The 27396-nt window shown below is 39.2% G+C and overlaps 2 protein-coding genes across 2 annotated transcripts; both read right to left on the reverse strand.

The window, feature by feature from the left end:
- Positions 1–360: 360 nt before the first annotated feature.
- On the reverse strand, positions 361–2005 carry LOC100674564 (olfactory receptor 51T1). The gene has a single exon (XM_010600945.3). It carries the CDS (start codon positions 1605–1607, stop codon positions 624–626), a length of 984 nt encoding a protein of 327 aa, XP_010599247.2. The 5' UTR covers positions 1608–2005; the 3' UTR covers positions 361–623.
- A 10906-nt stretch (positions 2006–12911) lies between these two features.
- On the reverse strand, positions 12912–14182 carry LOC100674278 (olfactory receptor 51H1-like). The gene has a single exon (XM_003421430.3). The coding sequence runs from the start codon at positions 13860–13862 to the stop codon at positions 12912–12914; it is 951 nt and encodes a 316-aa protein (XP_003421478.2). The 5' UTR covers positions 13863–14182.
- Between the last annotated feature and the right edge of the window lie 13214 nt (positions 14183–27396).

Here is a 27396-nt window from a genome sequence, read left to right on the forward strand (position 1 = left end):
TTGGAAATATAAAACAGCAATTAGAACTGAAAAAGTTTCACTTCCGCTAAGGAGGAAAGGAAAGAAAACATAGGTTACAGGGAATACATTTCTGGGGACATAGGGCTCTGTAGAGGTGACTTCAGGAACTGAAAACCATGCAAGATTTTCCTAGAGTTAAATAGCAAATTTCTATGTGCTTACATTTGAGCACATGTATAACTTTTTCCCAAGTCAAGGAAAAACCTTCATTGCCTTCTGGAAAATTTAATCACAAGAAAAAAATAAGAGTTTATTTATCTGAATGAAAAAAAATTATTGTCATTTATTCGTAGCCTAAGAATTTTCTTTCTTAAATAGATCATTAAATTTTTTGTCAGGATAAAGTGGTCTTATTATGCATTTATTGTACATGGGAGCCCATGTGATTATTTTTAAAAATATTTGAAGGGCGTATACACAATTAATTTGATTTTGAATTGTATTAATTCTTGAACTCTTTGATAAGCTCAGAGAAATTTGTTTTTCTTTGCTTCAATAATTGAGTTGGAATCACCTAAGTAACCAAAATGCCTGGGGATACCAATGTCCTAAATACCTTTCCTACTTATACATAATTCATGTTGTGACAATCCCCCACCATTTCAGCCCCACCTTCCTCTAAGACCCCTCCCACTGGATCTGCTTGAACCCCTGGATTGGAACAGCTGGAGCATAGTCTGGCGGATTGTCTTGGTCTTCAAGCTATAAATTACAGGATTCAGTACAGGTGGTACAAGCAGATAAACATTGGCCAAAATGCCACAGAGCACTCTTGGAGTAGAGCTGTAGAGGCGATGTGCCATAGATAGGGTGATCATTGGCACGTAGAAAACAGTGACAGCACAGATGTGACAGACACAAGTGCTAAGGGCTTTTTGTTGCTTCTTGGGTGCCACGATGCTCAGAACAGTACGGAGGATGAGGACATAGGATAAAAGGATGAACAATAAGTCAGTGCCAGTCAGATACAGCTGAAAAAACATGCCCCCAAAACTGGCCACCCAAGGGTTAGAATATGCGTATTTGATTATGTCCGCGAAGTAGCAAAATGGATGGGAGAGCTCTTGACCTCCCTGGAAAGACATGTTCTTCAAAGCTAGAAACATGAAAAACATGATAATTACTTGCCGGATGCAGATGACCAGCCCAATCACCGTGGTCATCATGTCTGTGAGGATAGTGGCATACTTCAGTGGATTACAGATGGCCATGAAGCGGTCAAAGGCCATGGCTACCAGCACTGAGGACTCCAGGAAGGAGAAGGTATGTATAAAGAACATTTGAATGAGGCAGGCTTTAAAGCTGATCTCCTGGAAATGTAACCAGAGAACCCCAAGCACAGTGGGGAGGGTTGTGATAGTCAAGCATAGGTCAACAGCTGACAGCATCGAGAGGAAATAGTACATAGGCTTGTGGAGACTCTTGTTAGTAATGATGACAAACAGAATCATGCTGTTCCCCAAGAGGGCAATGGTGTAGAGACAGCACACAGGAATGGAGATCCACACATGACCACGTTCCAAGCCAGGGAAAGCAGTGAGGAGGAAATTTGAGGAGGGCGATGTGGTGTTATTGAAAATTAACATGGTAGATTGAGGACACACCTGAAAAGAGAAGCAATAGTTACCATGCCTATTATGATATTGATCCTTTTCTCATGTTCTAATCTCTTTTTTGAACCCTTTCCACAATTACACAATTGTCTCTCTTTATTCAACATCCCCAATCTAATTACTTTGCCTATCACTTAATTTTAGTGTCTTGGATTTTCTGGTCAGACCCTAGCCCCATTTTCCTGCCTCTACCCTGTCTGTGTTGTAACCATCAGTCTCTCTAGGCTAATCCCTACTCTAGTGCCCAGACTAACCTTGACTTGAGGTAGGAAGAACCTATCAATTTCTGTCACACACATGCGCCCATACCAACAAAGCAACAACAACCACAACTACAACTTGATGTACCTTTGTATTAAGTCTCCATGCCACATAAGTTGCTCTAGAAGTAATGGAGAGGCACACAGGAGCTACTGGGCACCTGTGAAGGCAAACCCTATAATATTCTTACTGGAAGCTGGTTTGGGATATTGTATACAGAGCTATCATTGTCCCTGTCATGGGCCACACTCCTTTCTTAGACTTTTCTATTAGAAGGGTTTCTCTATTCCAGTTCCTGTAACTTACTTTCTCCTCCACTGCACATGTTTATGGGGCTTGGATTTGTCTGGTGTTCTATTTCTGTGTCTGTAATTTCCCAGGTCTACTGATCCCTGGTGGCGTAGTAGTTAAGTGCTACAGCTGGTAACCAAGAGCTTGGCAGTTCAAATCTGCCAGGCACTCCTTGGAAACTCTGTGGGGCAGTTCTACTCTGTCCTATAGGGTCGCTATGAGTTGGAATTGACTCTACAGCAGTGGGTTTGGTTTTGGTTTGATTTACTGATCCCTGTTATCCTTATCTCCATCTTATACCTTGGGGTTACCTATTTCTACTGCTTTCCATGAATATCCACCATATGATCTTGAATCCATTTACTACGAGCAGACTGCTCTAATGAATCTCACCAAGAATTCCAGAAATTGTTTTGAAATAAATGATTTAAGTATCCTGATCTGGGCATAGGAGATAAGCCTACATAAGGCCCCTGTCAAAAAAGCTTCTACCTCAGTTCTGATATTTTGTCAAGGTCAGAACAAGAGTTTAAAAGTCACCTTGGAAACCACACTTTTCTTAAATGGCTACACTATGATTGAGCTGTAGCCCTTGCACCTACTTTATGTTATTAGGAGGATCCAGGATGACCAAACTGTGCATTCCTCCTTCCTTGCTTTCCTTCACCTGCTATGAGTAAACCACTTCTGCCAATATACAGAGTTCTCCTAAGTAAATTAGTGAAATTCACTTTTGTGGGGCCTAGTTATATCCCTGTTGTTAGATTACTTTCAGGAATGTTGATCTGTGCATGGGAACAGTCAGCAACATGTGATGAATGACTTTGGAAAAAGCATGAATGAGCTGAAAGTAGGGCCTGGCAACACAAAAGGAGTTACTACAGGAATAGCCAGGCTGAGATGACATCACATATTGGAATCAAACGCAGTTCAGTGGATGAGAAAGTATATAAAATGGAGGCTGCAAAGAAAAAGAACCAGAGTGACAAAGGAGGCAGAAGCTAGGACCTAAATCTTAATATTACCATTACAATTCTACTGGGTACTTGTAACTTGTAACTGACTACTGATATTATCATTGCTGATTTCTTTCTTTTTTTTTTTTACTTAGTTCAAGTAGTCATCAACAAAGAGCTAACAAGGAATGATATACCTAGCCCAATTGTCTATGTGGACACAGCAGGGCCTAAGTGTCTTCATCTTTCAGTAGTCTGGGCTTGCTGCACTGGTGACAGAGTAAATATAAGGAATATTAATGCCAGATCCTAACTGTCACTAAATAAAAATGAATATGCAGGATCATGGATTGTTTTTTTAACCCTCCTCCAGTCTACTAATAACAGTGATGGAAATAATCACTTGTTACATCAATGGGGAAAAAAAAGATGGAGCAATACTTTTTCTATTTTAATCATTAGTACTGATACATTACACATGGCCAGTATTTGGTTAGAGCCCTGGTTGCTAAGAGCTCAGCTGTCAACCCAAAGGCTGGCAGTTCAAATCTACCAGCCACTTCTTGGAAACCATATGAGGCAGTTCTACTCTGTCCTATAGGGTCACTATAAGTCACAATCAACTTGATGGCAATGAGTTTTTTGGTTTTAGTATTTGATTGGGAAAGAAAAGTAAGACAAAGGAAAGCTGATGCCAAATGAGATATAAATTATAAATGCACTGAACCAAATCAACCACTCAGGTCTCTAAATGACTATTTCCTACCAGTTATTGTGCTGAGGGCCAGGAAGACAGAAATGAGTGAAGAACTATTTCTGTATTTAAAACTCTCACAACCTAGTAAAATTGAATGAAGTAAGAAGCCAAGGCAAAATATTAATGGAGGCCTATTGGGAAAACCAGGGAAGACAAAATAGTCAGATAGGAAAACATAACTATTTGAGAACAAAACTGTTGAGATTTCTGTTGCATTCTTCTTCTTCTCAGCCTCACAAAGCTGGGTATTATAAGTGAATCTCCATTTAGGCAATAACCATCCATAAGTCCCTCTGCAACACAAAACCATTCAGTCCATCACATATCCTCCAAAATCACTTTTTATATACTTTTTATAATGCTTATATTTTGTTGTAATTGCTTGGTCACATTTCTTTCCCTCACTAGAATACACTCTCTGGGAACACCTTTCAAGTCCACTCAAAAGCACCTTGCAAGAACTGTCTGGTAAACTACTTCCAAAAAATCAACCATTGAAAACCCTATGGAGGACAATTCTACTCTGACACATTTGGGGTTGCCACAAGGACCTCTTAAAGTGTTGAAAAACAAAGAAGTCACCTTGAAGACTAAGGTGCACCTGACTCAAGCCATGGTGTTTTCAATCGCATCATACGATCTGAATGCTGGACAATGAATAAGAAAGACCGAAGAAGAATTGTCGCCTTTGAATTGTGGTGTTGGCAAAGAATATTGAATATACCCTGGACTGCCAAAAGAATGAGCAGATCTGTCTTGGAAGAAGTGCAACCAGAATGCTCCTTAGAGGCAAAGATGGCGAGACTGCATCTTACATACTTTGGACATGTTGTCAGGAAGGATCAGTCCCTGGAGAAGAACATCATTCTTGACAAAGTACAGGGTCAGCGGAAAAAAGGAAGACCCTCAACAAGGTGGATTGACACAGTGGCTGCAAAAGTGAGCTCAAGCATAACTAGGATTATAAGGATGGCACAGGACCGGGCAGTGTTTCGTCCTGTTGTGCGCAGGGTCTCTATGAGTCGGTACCGACTCGACGGCACCTAACAACAACAACGTGAGTCAGAGGCAACTCAACAGCAACTGTTAAAATATTGATGGATAAGTGAATAAATGATAGATGATATAAAGACGGATGAATACTGGATGATAGAGATGTAGATTGAGCCTAGAACCAACCAGAAAACGTAAAGAAGAGTGCTCACTCTTTCACTGATTTGGAAATAAATAAAAGAGGGTAGGCTATGGGGAAAGGAGAATTAGCATGCTTGTTATATGACATACATTTTGCTAGCTGCTTTATGTATCATTTTATATAATCCCAGCAAAAAATTGACGTAAATTTTTTCTTCTATTTTAAAGAAATAAAATGGATCCAGTGAGGTTAAAGTAGCATACCCAAGGTAAAATAGCTAGATACAGATTCAAGATTCAAAACCAGATCTGCTAATTCCAAAGTCCATTTTTTATTACACTGAACCACACCATCAGAGAAGCGAGGCTTATGAGACAAGTTGGACTGTGTGATATTCTTATTTTAAAATAAAATAATTGTTATATCATGTACCTATGTGATTCATAAAAAGAATAATAGAGATGAGAAATAAGTAAAATAGAGAACTGTATCCTCACGACACATGTAAAGAAAAACGTATGTGGAGTTAACGTGCATTTAAAAATATGTGAATATCTGCTCATATTTTTGTTGTGTCTGTCCCCATGTGGGGTATGTAGAGAGGAGTTTTGAGTAGAAGAGTAACAGGGAGAGAAGATGCCAGTAAAGTATATTCCAGTTGTATTCTGTTCTAGAACAGTGACTCATAAAGGACAGAAAGATGCCACTGAATAAGGATCAGGGAGAGAAGAAAAAAAGAGGCTCATTTTGCTTGCTTCCTGGGAACTTGTGTTTCCATTGAATGGAGATACGAAGACAAAACAAAGAGCAGAGGGTTTTCTCTATAAATTCAGTGAGTTTGTGGTCTCTGGAACCAGTAGTGGGACAAAGTTCAATGCCTCAGTTTGTCAAGATTTTTTCTGCACTGCCACTAACCAGAGGAATAGGCTACCGATTTCTGTCTTCAACCACAGGTTCCATTTGATTGGCTAGGCAGAGGGTAAGATCTGTCCATTCACATACAGATGGCTATATTAAATGACTTTGATAACAGTTTCTTAACTCAATAACTTTGTGATCCCGTGATTAACACCCCTGCTTTCTGGCATCAATAAAGGTGTATAAATCTATCTTCTTCACTTACATCTCTCCCTCCCCACCTTGTGTTCTTTACTCAATGCCGAAAACCTATTCTGTTCATAATCTGGACCCTGCCCGGACAGCTCTGGGTCAGTTAATCTGAAACTTCTCGTCTGTAAATCTCTCTACCACTTATTGCTTTGTCCTTACATCTGGCCCTTAATAATGAGGTATGGTGGCCGATGTTGGTAATTTTCATATGAAAGTGCCATCTCCTTTTTCTGCCTGGAGTGAGTTACTTGAGAGTTTGAGCATGCTTGTTTTTTCTCCCTCGATGCTAGCTACTAAAAAGGACCTGGCACGCTAGACTGTTAGTATCATCGATCGATTGCTGAACAATCGTAGCCACAAGTAAAGAGTTCTGCATCCCTTTCCCTTTTCTCCTTCTTTTCTCCTTTACTGCTTTCCTCTGTCCTCCTATCTCAATTCCTTTTAGGTTCCATTATACCCCTCCATTCTTCATCCCACCATACTTGTTATTGCCATCAATGCATTGCTTCTTCTCCCTCCCCTCCTTGTTCCTACCGTTCCCCTCTCTTTAATTCCTCCCCATTTATTTACTCTCCTTACCTGCTCACAGCAGCAGGAAATACCACCAACAGCACAGAAGGGGGACAGAACCAGCTCCCAAGGGTGGAAGGCTTTATAAGCAGCCTAGTAGAGTCATCAGGAAACACGGAGCTATCTTAATTGGTGAGTGAATGGGTGGTGCAAGAATGATGAAGCCCGTATGGATATGTTCTTCTACAGCAACTCAGACTAAGCTTCATATTCTGCTTCCAAATCCAAGCAAACACCATCTATCAGGGGCTGGAAGCAGAATGCAGGCCCTGGGGCTGACAGAAACGGGTGTCTACAAAATCTGACTGGCTGGGTCAGATAATTGCAACAATTCCTCTTTAACCAGCCTTAGGCTACAGATACTCAGTTAGAAAGGTTGCCTGAACATCAGAGCTGGAGTTGGAGAGGACAGAGAAAAGAGGTATTCTTCTGTTAACTGCTGCCAACATGTACTCTTCCTAACAATTCTCATCATCCTCAGTTTCTCATGATCCCCTGGCCATTTGCGTGTTCCTCCTCTTATGCAGGAATCCCTCCCAATAAGCCTTCCTGTTAACTGAGCCACATCTGCAGCCCACTAACCTTTTTAAATATAATTACGCAAATATTTGTTGAACACAATATATGCCAAAAACTCTACTATGCCCTTTAAACACAGTCTTTTTTTTTTTCATCATCAAGCCTATGAAATAAGTATTATTTTCCACTATTTTACAGCAGAAGAAACTGAAGGTCAGAGAGGTTTTCAATAACTTTACTCATGTCAAAGTTAGGAAGTGGCAGAGCTGGTATTCAAATCCTTGTTCTATTTTACTCCAAAGCTCATGATTTTAACCACGATGTTATATTGTCTTACATTGTAGTCTGTGTCCAATCATATCTTTGAGAAATCTGGTTGCAATACATGATAATCTATGCATTCTGTTGATTGCTTCATTCCCAACTGCATGACCAGATATGATTTAAGCCTGATTTTGAACAGGACCTAGTTCTCCACTGTAGGCAATGCATTAATAACCCTGATCATTACTAATATTCTGAGACTTTTTATTCTCCTTGAAACATTTTCCCACCCATTTTCTCTAGCAGGAACACTGAGCAAAGATGCTTTTTCAATAAGTACCTAGAAAAGTTAAGTAAATCCATAAATTTAAACATCAAGTAATGTTCATATTCATATGTAAGTACCACCCCTTCACCCTGATTCCTATCAGCAAAGATGAGCAACTCCTGGAATGTCAAATGAGATTTACTAATATTAAAGGAGAATAGTGAATTTAGAAAGCATAAACTCAATCTGGCAAAAGTATGGAGTTCACTCATTCATTAATTCAAAAATATATATTAATTGTCCACCACATGTTCTGAACTACATTAAGTACTTGGGATACGATACAGTGAAATAAAAAAGAGTTCTGTTCTTATAAATGTTATAGAGTAGCAGGGAAGAAATGCCATTAGGTAATTAAAGTATGTAGTGTAAAACTCCAATGTAATCTAAGTCAAGAAATCAAAAGACATATTGCATTGGGAAATCTGCTGCAAAAAAACCTGAAAAGCAAAGATGTCACCTTGAAGACTAAGGTGCGCCTGACCCAAGCCGTGGTATTTTCAATCGCATAATATGCATGCAAAAGATAGACAATAAGTAAGGAAGACCAAAGAAGAGCTGACACCTTTGAATTGTGGTGTTGGCAAAGAATATTGGACATATCATGGTCTGCCAAAAGAATGAACAAATCTGTCTTGAAAGAAGTACAACCAGAGTGCTCCTTAGAAGCAAGGATGGAGAGATTACATCTTACATGCTTCAGACATGTTGTCAGGGGGGATCAGTCCCTGGAGAAGGACATCATGCTTGGTAATGTAGACCATCAGCTGAAAAGAGGAAGACCCTCAAGAAGATGGATTGACACAGTGGCTACAACAATGTGCTCAAGCATAACAACGATGGTGAGCATGGCACAGGACTGGGCAGTGTTCCGTTCTGTGGTACATAAGGTAGCTATGAGTCCGAACTGACTCAATGGCACCTAACAACAACAACAACAAAGTGAAAGACTCCAGTATACTCTAAGGCAGGTCAGCAAAGCCTTTTGGAAAGAAGGGAGATATGAAGCAAATCTAAAGTATGTTTAGAATTCCCTCTTCTTCCTGCTCACTGAATGCACTATGCTTTCAGCCTTTACATATGCTGTTTTCTCTTTCTTATCTCCACACTAGCTTGCACATACCCATATGTCTTTTATAGAAAATACTCCAGGAAGACATAAATAAACACAAAAGACAAGACAAAATATCATATTTTTATGCAAATAATTCACGCTTTCTACGTTTGTTTGCCAACCATACCCTCCCGACACAAGATATTTTCATAAGCACTATGCTAATTTTTTTACAGGAACAAGTAACACACAACACTTGCTTTTTGTGTAAAAATGTGGTAAATTCAATATACAGCATTGAATAAGAGTGATAAAAATGGTTCTCATTTATGATTTCTATCTCTTTATTGATAGTCTCTGATGCAACATTGTCATCTTACCTTCTTTTACTCCATTAATCATGATTTCTTTTAGTTCTTTGAACATATTTATAATGGCGATTTGAAGGCTTTGTCTATCGAATCTGACATCTGAATATCTATTCACTCTCACAATGGTTTCTGTTGCTTGCTTTTTTTGTATGGCTTATAGTTTCTTGTTTCTTTGTATGGTTCCTATTTTTTTTGTTGGACATTTTTGATAATATATTGTCAAAAATAAAATTCCCACAAGACTATATTTGTGTAGGAACTCCTGAGCTCTACTTTCAGTTCATGAGTTGGGGGCATCAGGTCTGGAAGGCAGACAAAGCTGAAGAGTTTTACGGGCACAGACATACAGGAACAAGGATGCTATACCCAGTGCCATCGAGTCATTTCTGACTCAACTAGGCAAACTTTCGGAATGGCTGGCAGGTATCTCCTTATTTGAAATTAAGGGGAAATTTTGAGCTAGGTTTGACTGAGCAGGGAAGTTCTAATTGGTTAGCTTAGGTTTCCATTTCTGAGAGAACCAATTGATTGACTTATATTTCAGCTCCTGGGAAGGTCAGACATTTACAGGAAGTAGAAACTACCTAGGTTTTGGTTTGCTGATATGGGACTTAGCATAAGTGAATCCATCTTGGAACTATTATAGTAGTTAAAATATAGCCAGGTTAAATATTATAGCAACTCTGAGTACTACCCGTCCACCCACTCCGAGCTTGATATTGTTATGTCGTTCTTTATTTCTTTAGTGAAGGGCTAGATTATTTTAGTGAAGTCTATCTTCCCCACCTCCACCAAAGTGTTAAGCGTCTGATGTTGTTCCTCAACACGTGCAGTCTTGAGTATGCTCACTGTTACTCTGGGACAACAGGAGTCCCTGGGTGGTCCACAACTACTAGCCAAAAAGTTGGTGGTTCGAACCTACCCAGAGAGATCTGGGAACACAGTCCTGATAATCTGCTTCTGAAAGGTCACAGCCTTGAAAATGCTAGGGAGCACAGTTCTTCTCTGCACACATGGGACCCTTAAGAGTCAGAATTCATTTGAAGGCAGCTCAAAAGAAAACCCTAGGACACCAGTTGTTTCAGCAGGACTTTCTTTGTCTCTTTTCCTGACCACACCCAGCTATTAAGCTCCACTAATTGCTGACTGATTGCCTGATTGTTTTCAACAATTCTCTGGAGCATAAATTGCTCCTCAGACTTGTTAGGTTCCATCGAGTTCTGACTCATAGCGACCCTATGTACAACAGAACAAAATACTGTCAGGTCCTGCGCCATCCTCACAACGGTTTCTATGCTTGAGCCCATTGTTGCAGCCACTGCATCAATTCACCTCATTGAGGGTTTTCTTCTTTTTCACTGACCCTCTACTTTACCAAGCATGATGTCATTCTCCAGGGGCTGGTCACTCCTGATAACATGTCCAAATTATGTAAGACAAAAGTCTTTCCAACTCTCTTCTGAGGAACATTCTAGCCATCCTTCTTCCACAGACTAAACCTATCACATTCAGGCTCCTTTGAAGAGGTAATTCCTGGGGTGGGTTCCTCCCAGCTGTTTCTTTTCCTGGTTCTCTTAGGCTAACTAGCCAGCCTATGTTGTTGCCAGGTACGGAGTAGATTTTGACTTACAGTGACCCCATGTGACAAAGTAAAACTGCCTCATAGGATTTTCATAGGCTAGAATTTTTATAAGAGGAGTCCTGGTGGCACAGTGGTTAAGCACTCGACTGCTGACTGAAAGGTCAGCAGTTCTAACTCACCAGTCACTCAGTGGGAGAAAGATGTGGCAGTCTGTTTCTGTAAAGATTTACAGCCTTGGAAACCCTATGGGACAGTTCTACTCTATCCTATAGGGTGGCTATGAGTAAGAATTGACTTGCCAGCAATGGGTTTTATCTTTACAGAAGCAGATTATCACCTCTTTCTCCCATACTGCCACTGGGCTTGAACCACCAACCTTTGGGTTAGCAGCTAAACGCTTAACCGTTGTGCTGCCAGGGCTAGCCATCCTACAGTTCAACCTATATGTTCCAATGAATCTACCAATCTCTTCCCAATTGTCTTTTATCACAACCACCACTATTTTTGAGAGTGCCCTTAGGTTTGAACTTCTCCACACTCTGTTGCAAATTGAGTCAGTTCTTTTCGGAAGAGGTTAGGAGCTCTCAGTTTTACAGGACTTCTTCTGCTCTGAGGTAAAATCTCAGAGCTTGGATATCGAAGCTGAGGTTAAGGAAAATGTGGCCCCTTTATCTGAGATATTCCTCACTTTAGGAGCTAAGTACTTAGTGGGGGGAGGGGGAACAGCAGCCTTAGTTCTTCTCTGATAATCTCTCCCAATATGGAACCACATATCTATGAGGATGAGGCCCCAGTATCCTCAGTGATGCCATGCGCAAAGTAGAGCCTTTATCCCATAAGTGAGGGCTGAACTAAAGAAAGGAGCTCCACCTCTCTGCTACACATGACTGCCCAGAGCTTAATATGGGCAGGTAGCTGTAGGCAGGATGAGAAATGATGAGGATGTTCTACTTCTCCCAGGAAGAGGGTTCCCCTACTGGAAGCTGGACTTAGAGGGATTCCTCTGTACTTGGCTGTACCAGTCTGGACTGGATTTTTTATTTCACTGAGTTGAGGGAGTGGGGGGACTAGGTCTTGCTTTTCATACAATAGACTCCTACTCTTCTTACCAAATTTAAGTAGATCTTTTTAAATAAATGTTTCTTCATTTGTTGTGTGTCCTTGGGGCCATTTCCAGAGAATTTAAATGTTTGCTTGTTTTAAATAATCTCCACCAGTTTCACTGGAAGCAGATCCGCAGAGCTCTTCCTAATGTCATACCAGAAGTTCTTCCTCTCCGGAATGATTAGAATGGAGCAAGAACAATCTGGGATTTGGGTGGATTTTTTTTTTTTTAAAAAAAGATTGTTATACAATGGAATATAATGGAATTATACTCCATATTAAAAAGGAATGAACTACCAACACATGCAACAATATGGGTAAATCTCTAATGCATTATAATAAGAAGCCATACACAGAAGAATACATACTTTAGGATTCTATTTATATGACATTATGGAAAAGAAAAAATTATAGAGATGAAAACAGATCAGTGGTTGCCAGTATTGGACATGGCAGGTGGGGTGGACTATAAAGAGCAACATGAGAGAATTTTAGAGGGTGATGGAATTGTTCTGTGTCTTGGTTTTGGTGAGGTTACCCATCCATTTGTCAAAACATACATAACCAAAAAGAGTAAATATTACTGTATATGTTTTTAAAAAGTCACATGCTGTTGTTTTCAGAAATGAAATTTCATGTTTTTAACAAGCTGTATAAGACAAAATTTCACTTTTATCAAAACCATTATGCAATGTTAAAACCCAATAGAACTGCACTATCTAATACAGTAACCCCTAGCCACATGTGGCTATTTAAATTTACATTTAAATTAATTAAAGTAAATAAAACAAAAAACTAATTTTTTCAGTTACAGTAGCCACATTTCAATTGCTCACTAGCCACATGTGGTTAGTGGCTACTGTTTTAAACAGAGAAATAGAGCATTTCTATCATTTCAGGCAGTCATATCGTACAGCACTGAATTATATACTCTTCTCTGACTTCATTGCATTTCCACAGAAGTAGTAGACACCATTAAGGGTCAATCCTGCCTCTGCAGAAAACCCGGACTATCTGCCACCAGATCTGCTTGGTTCTGACACTGTACATAATGAGATTGAGCACAGGGGGGAGCAGCAGGTAGATATTGGCCATGAGTGTGTGTACTACAGGTGACAAATGCTTCCCATACCGGTGAATCAGCGTCATGCCAATGAGAGGCACATAGAAAAGCAGCACTGCAAAAATATGAGAGAGGCAAGTATTGAGAGCCTTGAGCCTCTCTTCCCAGGAAGCAATGCCCAAGACTGCATGAAAGATTAGAATATAAGAGACCAGAAGGATCAAGGTGTCTAGCACAATGGTGAAGATCACAGCCAGTAAGCCATAGATGTTATTGACACGGGTGTCAGCACAGGCTAGCCTCATGGCATCCTGATGGAGGCAGTACGTGTGGGAAAGGACATTGGAGTTGCAGAAAGGTAGCCTTTTGATAAGAAAAGGCACTGGTAACACAGCTCCTACACTTCTCAGAAGGACTGCTGCACCTATCTTGCCAATGACACCATGGGTGAGAATGGTAGCATAGTGCAGAGGAAACCGAATGGCAACAAAGCGATCAAAGGCCATAGCCACCAGAACACCTGATTCCACTCCCTCAAAGGTGTGGATGAAGAACATCTGGGTGATACAGGCATCAAAGGTTACTGAGCGCCAGTTGAACCAGTGAACACTGAGCATGGTGGGCATGGAAGAGAATGAAAGGCTGAGGTCAGTGGCAGCTAACATGGCCAAAAAATAATACATGGGCTTGTGTAGGCTGCGCTCTACTTTGATGACAACAAGGATGGTGACATTGGCAAGGAAAGTGGTACTGTAAAGAAGACAGAGGGGCAAAGCCATCCAGAAGTCCTTCTCCGACATTCCTGGAATCCCAGTCAGGGTGAAAGTCTGATGGTGCCAGGTGGTGTGGTTCAGTACTGACATAATGGTATGAAGGTGGTAACTAGGGGAAGAGAGAAGGGCACATTGACTGGAATCAGCAGAAATAGGTACTCAATAGTGGCCATTAGAGGGAGCATCTTAAATATTATTCTAATACACCATATTCACAGTCTGATACAAAAACAGATTAGACCCTGCCAAATGCAGCAATAATTGTGTTACTGACTGTCAATTGCTAAAGTACCTGAGAGAAAAATAAAAAAAATAAAAACCACTTCAATCAGCAACCATACCCAATTTGGATACAAATAATTTAGAAACATGAGATGATTAGCAGTCTTGTAGATGACATTGTACATTTGTGTGGGTCATGCACCTTAATAATAACCATAAAAGACATATTAGCAGTAGCACAAATATAAGGGCTATTCATAAACACAGATATGCAGATTCTGTGTGTGTGTGTGTGTGTGTGTGTGTGTGTGTGTGCTGTTTGTGACCTTAAATTGCTGTGACATAGCAGAGATCTTTTCCCTCTTTGGGACTTAATTTCTCAACCTGCATAATATGGGAAAAGAGGAGAAAAGTAATACTCTTTAATGATTTTACGGATCAGAAACAGGAGTGAACCGTGTGTCTGGGGTTGAACAAATACATGCCTTACAGATGGGTCAGCATATCCAGCTTATCTCCTCAGCTGAACGTAGCTTAACTCTATCTCCCTCAATAATAGCGATGGGTCTAGAACTCGGTGGAAACTAAACTTTTCCTCACAGCAAAAGGGCAGGAGCTTCTGTGGCTTCAAAAGGGAATATGAGGGTGGAAGGAAAGGAGAAATGGGTGATGAAAGTCATTCTCTTCTCCCACTATGGACCTACAGTTCCATGCTTTTTTCCATTCAGGCAGTCAAGTGGAAGGGCTACTCTCTGAGATAACAAGCAAAAAACCAAACTAGTTGTCATTGAGTCATCTCCAACTCATGGCAACCCTATATGTAGGTCAGAGTAGAACTGTGCTGCATAGGATTTACAACGGCTGAATTTTTGGAAGAAGATTGCCAGGACATTCTTCCAAGGTCCTTCTAGGTGAACTCAAAACTCCAAACTTTTGGTTAGTGCCAAGCATGTTAATATTTTACACCACCCAGGGACCCCTCTCTGAGGTGTCAGCAGGAGCATAACGCTATACTCTTGAAGAGTCTGAGCTGAGGCTAAAGCATAGAGCTGGTCCCTTATATTTGTCCTTTGTAGTTACCTTGGATTGATCTCTCACCTGGGGGAGGGATATGCTTGCTATATTGAACTGGTTCTTAGGAAGGGAGGACACTTATCTACAAGGCTCTTGGTCTACTCTTTTAACCTTTGGCAGGTTGACATACTCCTTCTCCCCATAATTCCTACATCTACAGTCAGAAGTGTAAATTCTACTTTAATGTAAAGGGAGAAGGAAATGGAAAAAAATAATTCCTACTGAGCAATTTATACGTTCTAAATTCTTTATAAATTTGCAGAAACCAGAAACAATAGGCCTGTATAATGTCATATGACAGACAACGGAAAGAAAAATGGCAGATATTTACAAATTACTTGAGTCTTTTAATAACAATAGATACCTTTTGAGTGCTTTTTTACCTTATAGGTTCTGGTCTTAGCCCTTTACATGTATTATCTCACTTAATGAACAAAAAAACCTTTTGAGAAAAGTAATACTTATTATCACCACTCTATAGATGACAAATACAAAACACAGAAAAGTAACTTGGCCCAAGATCTAACACTAAAACTTGAATCCAGGTGCTTTGATCACTGTCATTTGAAGTTCTGTTTGGTCCTAAAGGAAGAGATTAATGTTCAAACATAGAAAAAAAATCTGCCATCAAATTAAAATTCCAGCCAAAACAACAGACTCAGCTCAGCTGACCTGGCCTTCTGCACTACAACTACTCAATCCTGACTTCTAAATATTTTTCTATGAAGTACCTTTACTACATTTCTCTTCATTCTGTGACAGAATCCTCAGAGAAGACACTACCCAGATTGTTCTCCCTACTCACCCAAAACCTGGCATAGGAGAAATGAGTCTTTTGTAAAACCCATAGCCACAGCAACACAGCTAGAGATTTAAAACCAGTAGCATCCTAACCCAGAGTTGCCTCTGGAGTAATCCTCTGATCACATGAGTATCAGTCATTGTGGAAACACCCCCAGGGCTAGAGAATAGATAGAACCAGGCTTCAGAGCACATGTGGTTTTTGCCTGGGTCCCAGAGGACCTGGTTTTCCCTAATACAAGCTTGTGATGCTAACTCATCCATAGACTCAATCTCAGTCCTATATACTCCTTACTTGGTCTTATACTTTAAATCTATTTTCTCAAGGAGGGAGATACTACCACTTCTTTGAATATCACTTATATACTGATCACCTCCAATATATTCCTTCAGGTCTGAATTCTGCCTTGAGCTACAACTAAACTTTCTGTTTGATAACTCTAGTTGAATATCAACTAGGAAGCTCAAAATCAATATAGATAATACAATAAAGCAAACAACAAAAATAATTTTTGTTCCTATCTGCTAAATTTAAAAAATCACGCTAACCATACCAAAATCTACCCAGTTGCCAATACTAAAAATTTAGAATTTGTACTTGAGTTGTTTTTTTTTTTCCTCCTTTTCCTCATAGCTAATGTCTCACCAACTCCTATTGACTCCATAATTAAAATAGATTCCATATATTTTAAGTTCCCTTCATTTCCATTTTTATCATCCTAAGAAAACTGTCATCATCTCCCATCAGGACTAAAGTAATAGCTCCATAACTATTGCTTTATTTTTTTTAATTTACTAAATTTGGTTTTATTATGGCGTAATTCTCAAGCCATGAAAGCCACTCATATTAACTTTACATTCCAATGTTTTTCAGCAAATTTATACAAGTGCACAATTATTATCCCAAACCAGTTTTAAAGCATCCCTCACCTAAAAATTTCCCCTTATGTGGATTTAAAATTAACCCTGGACCAATCCCTGATACCAGGTATAAGGACAAATACAAATAAGAAGTTTTAATTTTCCCTGTTGAAAATGGGGGAAGAGGCTCCTCACCTCCTAGTTCTTTCAGAATTCACATTAGATAACATGTAATTGTAAATTCTTTCTCTGTCTCTTTGAATAGGAAGTAAATCCAAGATGTCAACTCAAGGACGCGGCAGCCACCTCTTTAAAGTATAACTTCATGTAATCTTCCCCTATCTTCCAGTTTCCTGAAAGGAGATTAGCATATCTCCAGGTATTCTTCCATAAAGATATTAGAAAATTAGGAATTTTATTTTGAACAAGATAAAGAAGAATGTGATGGGTTGTAGCCATTTAGCTATATAAAGGGTCAGATTCCTTTATGCCTTTGTAATCTCTTTGAAGAGTTGCCTGTGATGCATCACATTCTGGTTTAATGAGTATTCAATAATAAAACTTTTCTCTCTATTCTATTTTTGTGGAGAGGTTTTCTGGGTCAGGAGTAGATTTTGTTTTAGTAGATTTTCCCCTGAGAAAAGCATTTAAAATTGAGGCCCTTGGCATGACTGATATGGCTGGCACAGGGCCTGCACCAGACTCCATTTTCTTTAAGCTTGCCTTTGAAGACTTTGTCTTTACTTCTGTAGTTAACCTTCGCTGAGGCCTAAATCTCTGGCCACCCTAATGGAAAATTCCTAAAGAAGGTAAACAGAAAAGACAGCAAACTATAAATTAAGTCTTGAGAAACAATTGTTCTCAGAAAAGTTAGTGCAGTGTAAATAAGCAGGGTGTTAAAAAATAGAATTAGCTGATATTAAGCAAGATATGATTGGAGCAAGGGGTTTTCTGACCATCTTGTGAGTGCTTTATGGATACTTTGTAACTGTAAAGTAAATGTCAACCAATGTGAATTTTGCTTAGAAGCTCTTCCCTTTCTCATGTATACTTATTCCCCTCATTCCCTCTCAATTCAGAGCACTTTGATGGTTTCACTCAAGTGCTGCCCTAATTTGAAAATTGTATCTCCCTCAATAAAACTCTTTGCTTTTACTTTAACAGACTCAGAGACTTTCCTCTGACATTTCTTGTTGTCAGATGTGGAATCAGAAGGTGTACTGTCTGCTGTGACCCCCTGAGCCACCAGGAATAGGGGCTTTTGGTACATTTTTGGCTTTCCATCTCCACAGACCTCTTGGGAGTCACCTAAGGTAAATAACCACTTGGATTCTAGCTCCACTTCCTTGCTTCAAAGCTTTCTGAGTTTTATTGAGGTTTCTTGTTGTTGTGTCTGTTTCTCTGTTAACCTAGGTTTTGGTGCACAAATTAACTTGGCAGAGTCACTGTTAGAAATCTCAAGAGTTTTTTAGAGTCACAAAACCAACTTGGGCACAGGTTGAGTTTTTGATGCCATTAGGGTGCTTGCCTCCAACCAAAATGTTGGTAAAGAGTCCCATGACAGGACAAGCTGAGTCATGAGGCTGCCCGCCAGATGCAAGAAAAGTCTCATGCAGCATCAGTCACACATTGGTTAAAGCAAAACACTGTCCAAACCCCTCGGCAGCATTTTCCTGTCAGGGGTTTGTTTTGACTCTAAGAAACCGAAAATAATGTTCTGTTCTTGACTTCTTTATTTCTGTGTGCAAACTAAGGACCCCCCAAAGGAGTTGGTTTGAGCTTGTGATCCTCAGGAATCTCAAAGGAGATAATGGGTAATGCCAAATCTAAGACCGGCTTGGAGCTCCCACCCAGGACTCACTATATAAAAAAAAAAAAAAAAAGCATTTTTTTTTTTTAACATGCTCTTAACATGCTCATCCTTATGTAGTTGGCATCACCTGATTAGAGATAATTTAGAAAACCAGTGACCACTGTGGGAATCTTTTGGACTTTCTAAACTAGTTTTCCTGCACAGTAAATTAGGGAAGAGAGACACCCAGATTAAGCAACCTCAATAGGATTCATGTTTTGATTGGTACATAGAGGCTTCTGAAAGACAGCAAGATAACAAAATTGCCTCCTTGCAGGACACTGTTTCCAAATTAACCAAGCAGAATAAAGAACGACAGTTTCAAATTCCTATCCCTCAGCTTTCTGCTTCCCTGCTGGCAACCACTCCTCTCTACCCCTTTCTTCTCTCTTACTCTAACAACACTTTATCTGAGCTTCCTTTCTTTCCTAAAGAACCTACTGAGAATCAGAAACCAATGTTCTTTAAACCCCACCAACAGATTCCAGAATGGGCACCAGGGAATCTCCTAATGATGCTCTTATAACCTTTGTTCCTTGGATTCACACAGTTACATAGTAGTGTTAAGGATTTTCCAAAATTATGTGAGGAACCTTATAAATTTGCTAAAGAACTTAAGATTCTTATTGAAGCTAATCAGCCATGGTTGCTATATTTATACCAGTTAATTCATGTGTTAACTGGTCCCAGAGGAGCCTAATTATGGTTAAAGCCTGCTGACTGGAAAGATCCTAAAAGGAGTTTGGCTTTAAATATAGATAAAACAGATGCTACCCTCCTTGAAGATGCTTGAGTGATGGGTAAAATGTTACTTGAGGCCACCCACAAAGCTTTTCCTCCAATAATGCCTGTTCTCATCAAGTAAATTCCAACTCATAGCAATCCTATAGGACAGAGTAGAACTGCCCCATAGGGTTTCCAAGGAGCAGCTGGTGGATTTGAACTGCTGATCTTTTGGTTAGCAACCAAGCTCTTAACAACTCTGCCACCAGGGCTGCAATAATAGATTGGACTAAAACTCATTCTTGTGTACAGAATAAAGATAAGAGTGTGTATGATTACCAAACTCAACAGTTCCAAAAGTTTCAGGACGTTCTGGGCTGGATCCTCTCACCCCAGGAGCCACAGGAGCTTTTATTACAGTATTCATATCTGCTCTCAAACCCAAAATTTCAGCCTTAGTAAAAAAGCACCACTTAGTTTGGAAAACAGCCCCCATTGCTGAGTTGACCAATGTGGCTCATGAAATCTCTCAAACGTTAGAGACCAAACAGAGCTCAAGAGCCAACAAACTATTGGCCTTACAGCTATAACAGTTACAATCTCCTAATCAGAAAAGAATCCCTAAGCCTTTTGAAAGTGCTAAGCCTGGTACTTGCAATTATTGCAAGAAACCAGGTCATTGGGAAAAGGATTGCTTTAAACTAAAAAATAAACAGGGGACTTCTATATGGGAGACCCTTCAATCTGATTTATATCAAAGAGGCTCTGAGGGGAAAATGGGGGTTTTTCCAATGGTGGCATTAAATTCTCAAGGAGAAGCTACTACGATTATCAGTGAAGAACCCTGTAAATTTTTAATTGATACAGGAACCATCTATCTGCCATAAACTCCACAAATTTACAGAAACCCCTTGCCTGCAGTACTGAAACTACTAAAATAGCAGGGGTTACCAATCAAACACAGACCTTATATCATTCTCAGCCTGTGCCTATATCCCTTGGATTTGTTGAATAACTACACTCTTTTCTTCTTAGCCCAGATACTCCAGCTAACTTTCTAGGAAGAGACGTTTTGTCTCAATGGAATTATCATATACAATTCAATGAAAAAAGAGAAGTGTTATTGGGCTTGCCTGACACTCTTGAACTAACAGACTCTGAAGCAAATTATATTCAAGAGCAAGAGGAAGTTACTTGCTACCTGAAGGTGTTTATCCTACAACTTCAAAACTCAAAGTAGCCCAATTATCTTTCCCTAGATGTTCTTTCCTCAGTCCTTGAAACTTTATGGGCCATCACATCTACCAATGTAGGCTGAGTTTTGTTAGCAGAATCAATTAAAATAAAGATAGACTCATCCAAACCTAATTTATTCATAGAGGACTCCACTTTTATGAAATAACCCAGAAAATCTTTGAAAATGGCATCAATTAACTCAGTTTGATGAAATTGAAATGTGGAAAAAGACAGACTGTTACCAAGATCCTTCCACTGAGTTATGGTAAGGACCCAATCAGAAGCTCATTTTGCCCAAATTGTTCCATATTCCTGTGATGTGAGTTCTGCATATGAATACTCACCTAAGATGAGATAAGATGATTGAAACCTTAAAAAAGAACTGGTGGGAAAAAATTTTTGAGGCTGCAGAGTATGTGGCTTCTCACTGTTCTATTTACTCTCTTCATAACCCAGGAAAACATCTTGAAGTCCCACCTGGGCAATATCCCTTGCCCTTTGGGCCTATGTTAGAACGGTAACTAGACTTCATACAGTTCTCACCTCCAAATGGCTATAAATACATGCTTGTCATGATCTGCAGGCTTTCACACTGGGTAGAAGCTTTCCTTTGCCTCCAGGCCACTGAAACTCTTGTGGCTAAAAAGCTCCTTGAAAACATTATACCAATCTGGGCTAGTCTACTACCCTTTGTAGCAACTGAGGGACCCATTTCATGGGCCAAATTGTTAAGGAACTTGGCTGTGTTTTTCCTGTTTACCAGAAGCCACATTATCCTTATCACCCTCAATCTAGTTAGTGTAAGGAACCAATGAGCTCTTAAAGACCTGACCTGAAAAGTTATGTGAATCTCTGAGCCTACCTTGGACCAAGATCCTTCCCTTGGCCCTTCTGAATTTGAAATCTACCTCTTTTGGTCCTCATAAACTTTCTCCTTGTAAGATTGTCACTGGGAGACCTATGCTTCTCCTTTACATTGCCCACAGTGACCCCAACAGTGCTCAAAATGACCTATTTTACCAGCCATTAATTGAATATTCTCAACAGTATCATTCTCAGGTTAAAAAGCCCTTCAATGATCAGGGCTTACCTACTCAAGGTCTCCTTGATATAAACCCAGGGAATTATGTATATTGGAAAAGACATAAGAAAAAGGATTTACTAGAGGTTTGATGGAAAGGATTCTATTAGATCCTTCTTACTAATCCCTGTGCAGTTAAACTAGAAGATATTAAACCCTGGATTCATTTGCCACAGTTTAAAACAGATAAGGCATCTGCTTGGATGTGCCAGATGCCTGGAGACTTGAAGGTTACCCTTAAGTCCCCTTGTGGCCAGAATCAGATGACATCTGAAGTATACAGCTGGTTCTAAGATCACTGCAAGCTGTTGAAATTTTTGGACTTTGTATTATAATAGCAGTTTCTGTTTTTTGTTTTTTTAATATTATTAGCTGTACTCCACTCTTACAGTTTACTTCCTTGGTAATGCTAGCTACTGAAGTCATTGCACTCTTTTTAATACTTATAGCATTTGAAGTAGCCTTATCCCACCAACTTGGGTTTATTTCCTGGTAGCTTTTATGGCATATATTTGTGGAACCTGTTTTATTGTTGCTGATATTCTTATGCTATTTGCCTTATTATATTATTTCTGAATATTTTTCTTTATTATGAAACTTTACTTGAATTTTACTTTACTGCTTCTAACAACTCCCATTAATGCTTGGAAAGACAATGCCCACATCAAGTTGATTCAATCAGCAGCTAGCACCAGCAATTTAACTGAATGTTGGACATGTCCCTCCTCTCCCCATCTGTACAAGGCCATTCTGATCCTCTCGCCTTCTTGGTTTTAAACTATAAATTCATAACTAACTTTACTATTAATTTTGAGAAACTGTGCAAATGAGCCATTTGTGTAAAATTATGGCATCCTCCAGAACTATTAACCTATCCACTAGTGCCTTGTTTTAACCTCGCTCATGTTTGGGTGAATTTCAACAGATGCTCCATCCCTGAACAATGCTTTCTTTTTATTGGTAACTCCTGATCTCATTCTTCATTAGTGGATAGCTGCCTTGCTAATGACTGGAATTTTCCAAATTGTACCCAACTAGGGGACCATCTAGAATTTGGTGGTTTATCCACTTGTAACAACTCATTAACTGAAGATTGGCTGGAAAAATCCAGTAGAACTATTTCCTTTTCTAATAAAAAAAAAAAAGAGACAGGCATGTTATGTGCCCCATATGGATTATATGTTCTTATGTGGAGGATTTACTTATTTGAGAAAGAAATATGATATTGAAACTTATATTTGTTCCTTGCCATGTTTAGATGGTTAGAATATGTGGAATCAATGCACCCTCAGAATCCTATTAAAATCCATTTATACAATGATATTTTAATGTTGAACCAGTGAATTAAAATTAATAACTGTACAGAGGAGAGAAATTATTTTCCCAAATGATCCCATCTCTGATAGACTTGGATAGGGCTGGGTTTTTCTTTGGGTATTTCTTCCCACAAATGGTATATTATATTACAAAAGTCTAGTTCCATTTTATCAGCAACCATGGCTCAAATTGCTGATAATATTGCTGATAGAATGGCAGCTCAATAAAAATCTTCAGAATCCCTCACCAAGGCAGTCCTTGATAATACAATAGCTTTTAATTTTTTTATTAGCACAATGAGGAGGGGTCTGTGTCATCACCAATACTTCTTGCTACTCAGGAATTAACACCTCTGAAGAAGTAGAACAAGGCATTATTAAAATCTGCCACAAGACCACCTGGTTACACACCATTCACCCTATGACTATTCTTTCCTTTTCTGATCTTTTCAGCTGTCTCTCTCAGAATGTTAGTTCTTGGTTATGTTCTATTTTACAGACCGGTTTACACTTTTTAGTTATTGTGATTGTCATCACTGGGCTTATTAAAGGTATTATACACTGCCTATATAACTTTCGCAGCCATACCTCAAAACAACTAGCCATGCAAAAAATCATGTACTTTGAAACTGAGTTTTTTTTTTATTATTAACTTTTATTGAGCTTCAAGTGAACGTTTACAAATCAAGTCAGACTGTCACATATGAGTTTATGAAACTGAGTTTTAAAATGAGTCTGAGATAACTCCCTGAGGACAGCCTTCTTGGTAAGCCAAGCAGTTCCTCCAATATAACCTTGCCCTACACTTATTCTGATTTAAAGATCACAGAAGCAGAGGTCCAAGTCATGGCATAGCAAAGACTGAAAATTGAATGGTGCTCAGTTACAATTTTACGAGTAACATCCAGGGTCTTAAAGGCTTACTGAAGTGAGTAGCCGTCTAAAGATAAAATTAATGAAGCCCATGCAAAAGAAGATACTCTTATCATGGTGATCAAGGAGTTTTTTCAGAAATACATGATCAGAAGTGGGGAAAGTAAAAGTACACTTAAAATTGAGGCCCTTGTCATGACTGAGATGGCTGGCACAGGACCTGCATCAAACTAAATTTTCTTTAAGTTAGCCTGTGTATACTCCATCTTTGCTTCTGTAATTAATCTTTGCTGAAGCTCAAACCCCTGATTACCCTAATGGGAAATTCCTCAAGAAGATAAACAGAAAAGACAGCAACCTGTAGTAAAAGATTAAGCCTTGAGAAACAATTGTTCTCAGAAAAGTTAGTAGAATGTATATAAGAAGGTTGATTTAAAAAAAAAAATAGCTGATGTTAAGCAAGATATGATTTGAGTAAGCGGTCTTATGACCATCCTGTGATTGTTTTATTGCTGCTCTGTAATTGTTAAGTAAATGTCAACCAATCCAAATTTTGCTTAGAAGTTCCTCCTTCTTTTCATGTATAAATATCCCCCTCCTTCCCTCTCTATTTGGAGCACTTTGGTGGTTTATCTCAAGTGCTGCCCTAATTTGCAAAGTGTATCTCCTTCAATAAAACTCTTTGCATTTACTTTAACAGACTCAGAGACTTCACTCTTTGACACCTCCAACAATGGACACAGTCCAGGCAATTCTCTCCAGCTAGAAACAGCAATAGCCTCCGTCCCTATTTCAAGACAACTTACAATACCCTGTGATGATTGAAACTGAAAACAGATTTGGAATCAGAAGACAAGGATCAAGATAGGGCTAGTGCCCTAGAATTTATTTAGTGATTTAACAAGAAGCAAAGCATGATATAGATGTTGTTAGGTGCAGTTGAGTCAGTTCCAATTCATAGCAACTGTATTTATAACAGAAAGAAACCCTGCCCAACCCTGTGCCATCCTCACAATTTTTGTTATGCTTGAGCCTAGTTGTTGCAGCCACTGTGTCAATCTATCTTGTTGGGGGTCTTCCTCTTTTTCACTGACCCTCTCCTTTACAAAGTATGAGGTTTCTCTCCAGAGACTGGTTCCTCCTGATAACATCTTCAAAGTACATGAGACAAAGTCTCACCATCCTTGCTTCTAAGGAGCATTCTGGCTGTACTTCTTCCAAGACAGATTTGTTTGCTCTTCTGGCAGTCCATGGAATATTCAATATTCTTCACCAACACCATAATTCAAAGGCATCAATTCTACTTTGGTCTTCTTTATTCATTGTCCATCTTTCACATGCATACGAGGCAATTAAAAAAACCATGGCTTAGGTCAGTCACACCTTAGTCCTCAAAGTGACATCTTTGTTTTTCAATACTTTAAAGAGGTCTTTTGCAGCAGATTCGTCCAATGCAGTGAATTGTTTGATTTCTTGACTGCTGCTTCCATGAACATTAATTGCGAATACAAGTCAGATGAAATCCTTTACAACTGCAATGTTTTCCGCATTTATCACGATGTTGCTTGTTGGCCGGTTGTGAGGATTTTTGTTTTCTATATTTTGATGTGTAGTCCATAATGAAGACTGTTGTCTTTGATCTTCATCGGTAAGTGCTTCAAGTTGTCTTCACTTTCAGCAAGCAAGGAGTGTCATCTGATATAGATACAGATGATATAGAGATAGAGATGTTTGTGGATGTACACATAAACTATTAAATACTAATTTGGGTAAATAAGTAGATCCCCTTTTTTCTTCAAAGCTGAGAGGAGGCATAGAATATCAGAAATATCAAAAATTTGAGATTAAGTGCTGAATAAAGAAAGGAGTCTCATGAATGAAAAAAGCGGGATTTTTATGGACTAGCTTAGGGGCACTATTTTACACCGCTCAAAGGATTTTTCCAGAGGAGTTGAGAAATCCCTGGAGGATTATAATGGCTCCATGCACCACTAGAGGTTTAAGAAGTCTTCATAAGTGCTCTGTACATTAGTCTCGGGGAAGGAAAAGAGGCCAAATTCATTCTGAATTGAAGCTCACAGGTTGAAACAGGTAATAAATTAACCTTTAAAAAATTTAAATGTTTTTCAATTAGCAAGTTTTGTGTAGGATAATTTATGTTCATTATTTCATTGCATTCTCACCCAAATTCTAGTTACAGAGATCATAGGACAGATGAGAAGAGTCTCTGAGTGTCATAGGCTGAAGAAAAACAAAGAACAGATGTTAAAGAGTAAAATGCAGATGTTATTAGGAACAGAAGAAGGCATACACTGTGGCGGAGGATGTAGAGGATAGAGGAGTATGAAATAGAGATGGGGTTGAAAAATTACTAAGGATTGAATTGAGAGATAGAGAAAAGAGGGAACTGAAAATTTTACACAAGATAGAAAACAGAAGGAATATGGAGAACAGAGATCCAAGTTAGAGCAAACAGAAGGAGAAGGAGTAAAACATGTTCAAATGAAGAAAAACAGAGTCAAAGGCAGTAAGAAGGAAGCAAAAAACAAGACTCAACTATTTTCACAATAGAGCAATGCTTCAGCAGACCCTGGTGATTTAGAGAGCATTAAAGGTTTTTCAGGAGCCCTGGTGGTGTAGTGGATAAAGAACTCGGCTGGTTGGCAGTTCGAATACACTAGCTGCTCCTTGAAAACCCTCTGGGGCAGTTCTACTCTGTCCTGTAGGATTGCTATAAGTAGGAATCAATTAACAGCAACGAGTTTGGGTTTTTTTTTTTTTTTTAATTAAAGATTTTTTCAAGGTCTTGCTAAGGAAAACATCTGCAAAGGGATTAGTTAAATGACTCTTCCCAGAGAAAGCCATAAAAAATGCTTGGTGTGAAAAGTCACCAGACCCAAGTAAGCAGAGAGCTCTCATTTAACATATAAAGTATAATAAAGTCCCTCCCTCAAATTACATCGAGAGTGATAGCCAGGCACCCAGAGTGCTTTATTTAGATCTGAGGATTATGATTCATTTGGAGAGAGGCCTGAATTCTGTTTGCAAGATGTAACATTTAAAAATGGGCTGCTCTACGTTTCAAGATCTTCCCTATGTCTAAGAGATTAGCCTTTGCAAAAAAAACTGTTTTATAGTCGTGTTTCCATGCAGCAAATCCTCATCCTAGAGCAGATAAGCAGGAGGCAAACAGAGAGGAAAGCCTACTGTTTTATAGTTCTGTTTCCAAACAGCATAACCTCATCCTATAGCAGATAAGGAACCCTGGCGGTACAATGGTTAAGAGCTTGGCTGCTAACTAAAAGTTCGGGAGGTCAAATCCACCAGAAAACCCCTATGGGGCAGTTCTACTCTGTCCTATAGGGTTGCTAGGAGTCAGAATAAACTAGACAGCAACACTTTTGTTTGTTTTTGATAGCAAATAAAAAGAAAACAGACGGGTACGAAAGCCTACCTGATCTTGTTAACCTGATCCTCTCCTTTCTTGGCTCTTTTATGGGCTCAGAGTTTCCAGACATACTAGCTCTTGAGATTATTTTTTTATCATTATTCTTTCTCACATTAGACACCTAGATGAGAACAAAG

This window comes from Loxodonta africana, chromosome 7 (genome assembly GCF_030014295.1).
Source record: "Loxodonta africana isolate mLoxAfr1 chromosome 7, mLoxAfr1.hap2, whole genome shotgun sequence".
In the NCBI taxonomy this organism is placed as follows: domain Eukaryota; kingdom Metazoa; phylum Chordata; class Mammalia; order Proboscidea; family Elephantidae; genus Loxodonta; species Loxodonta africana.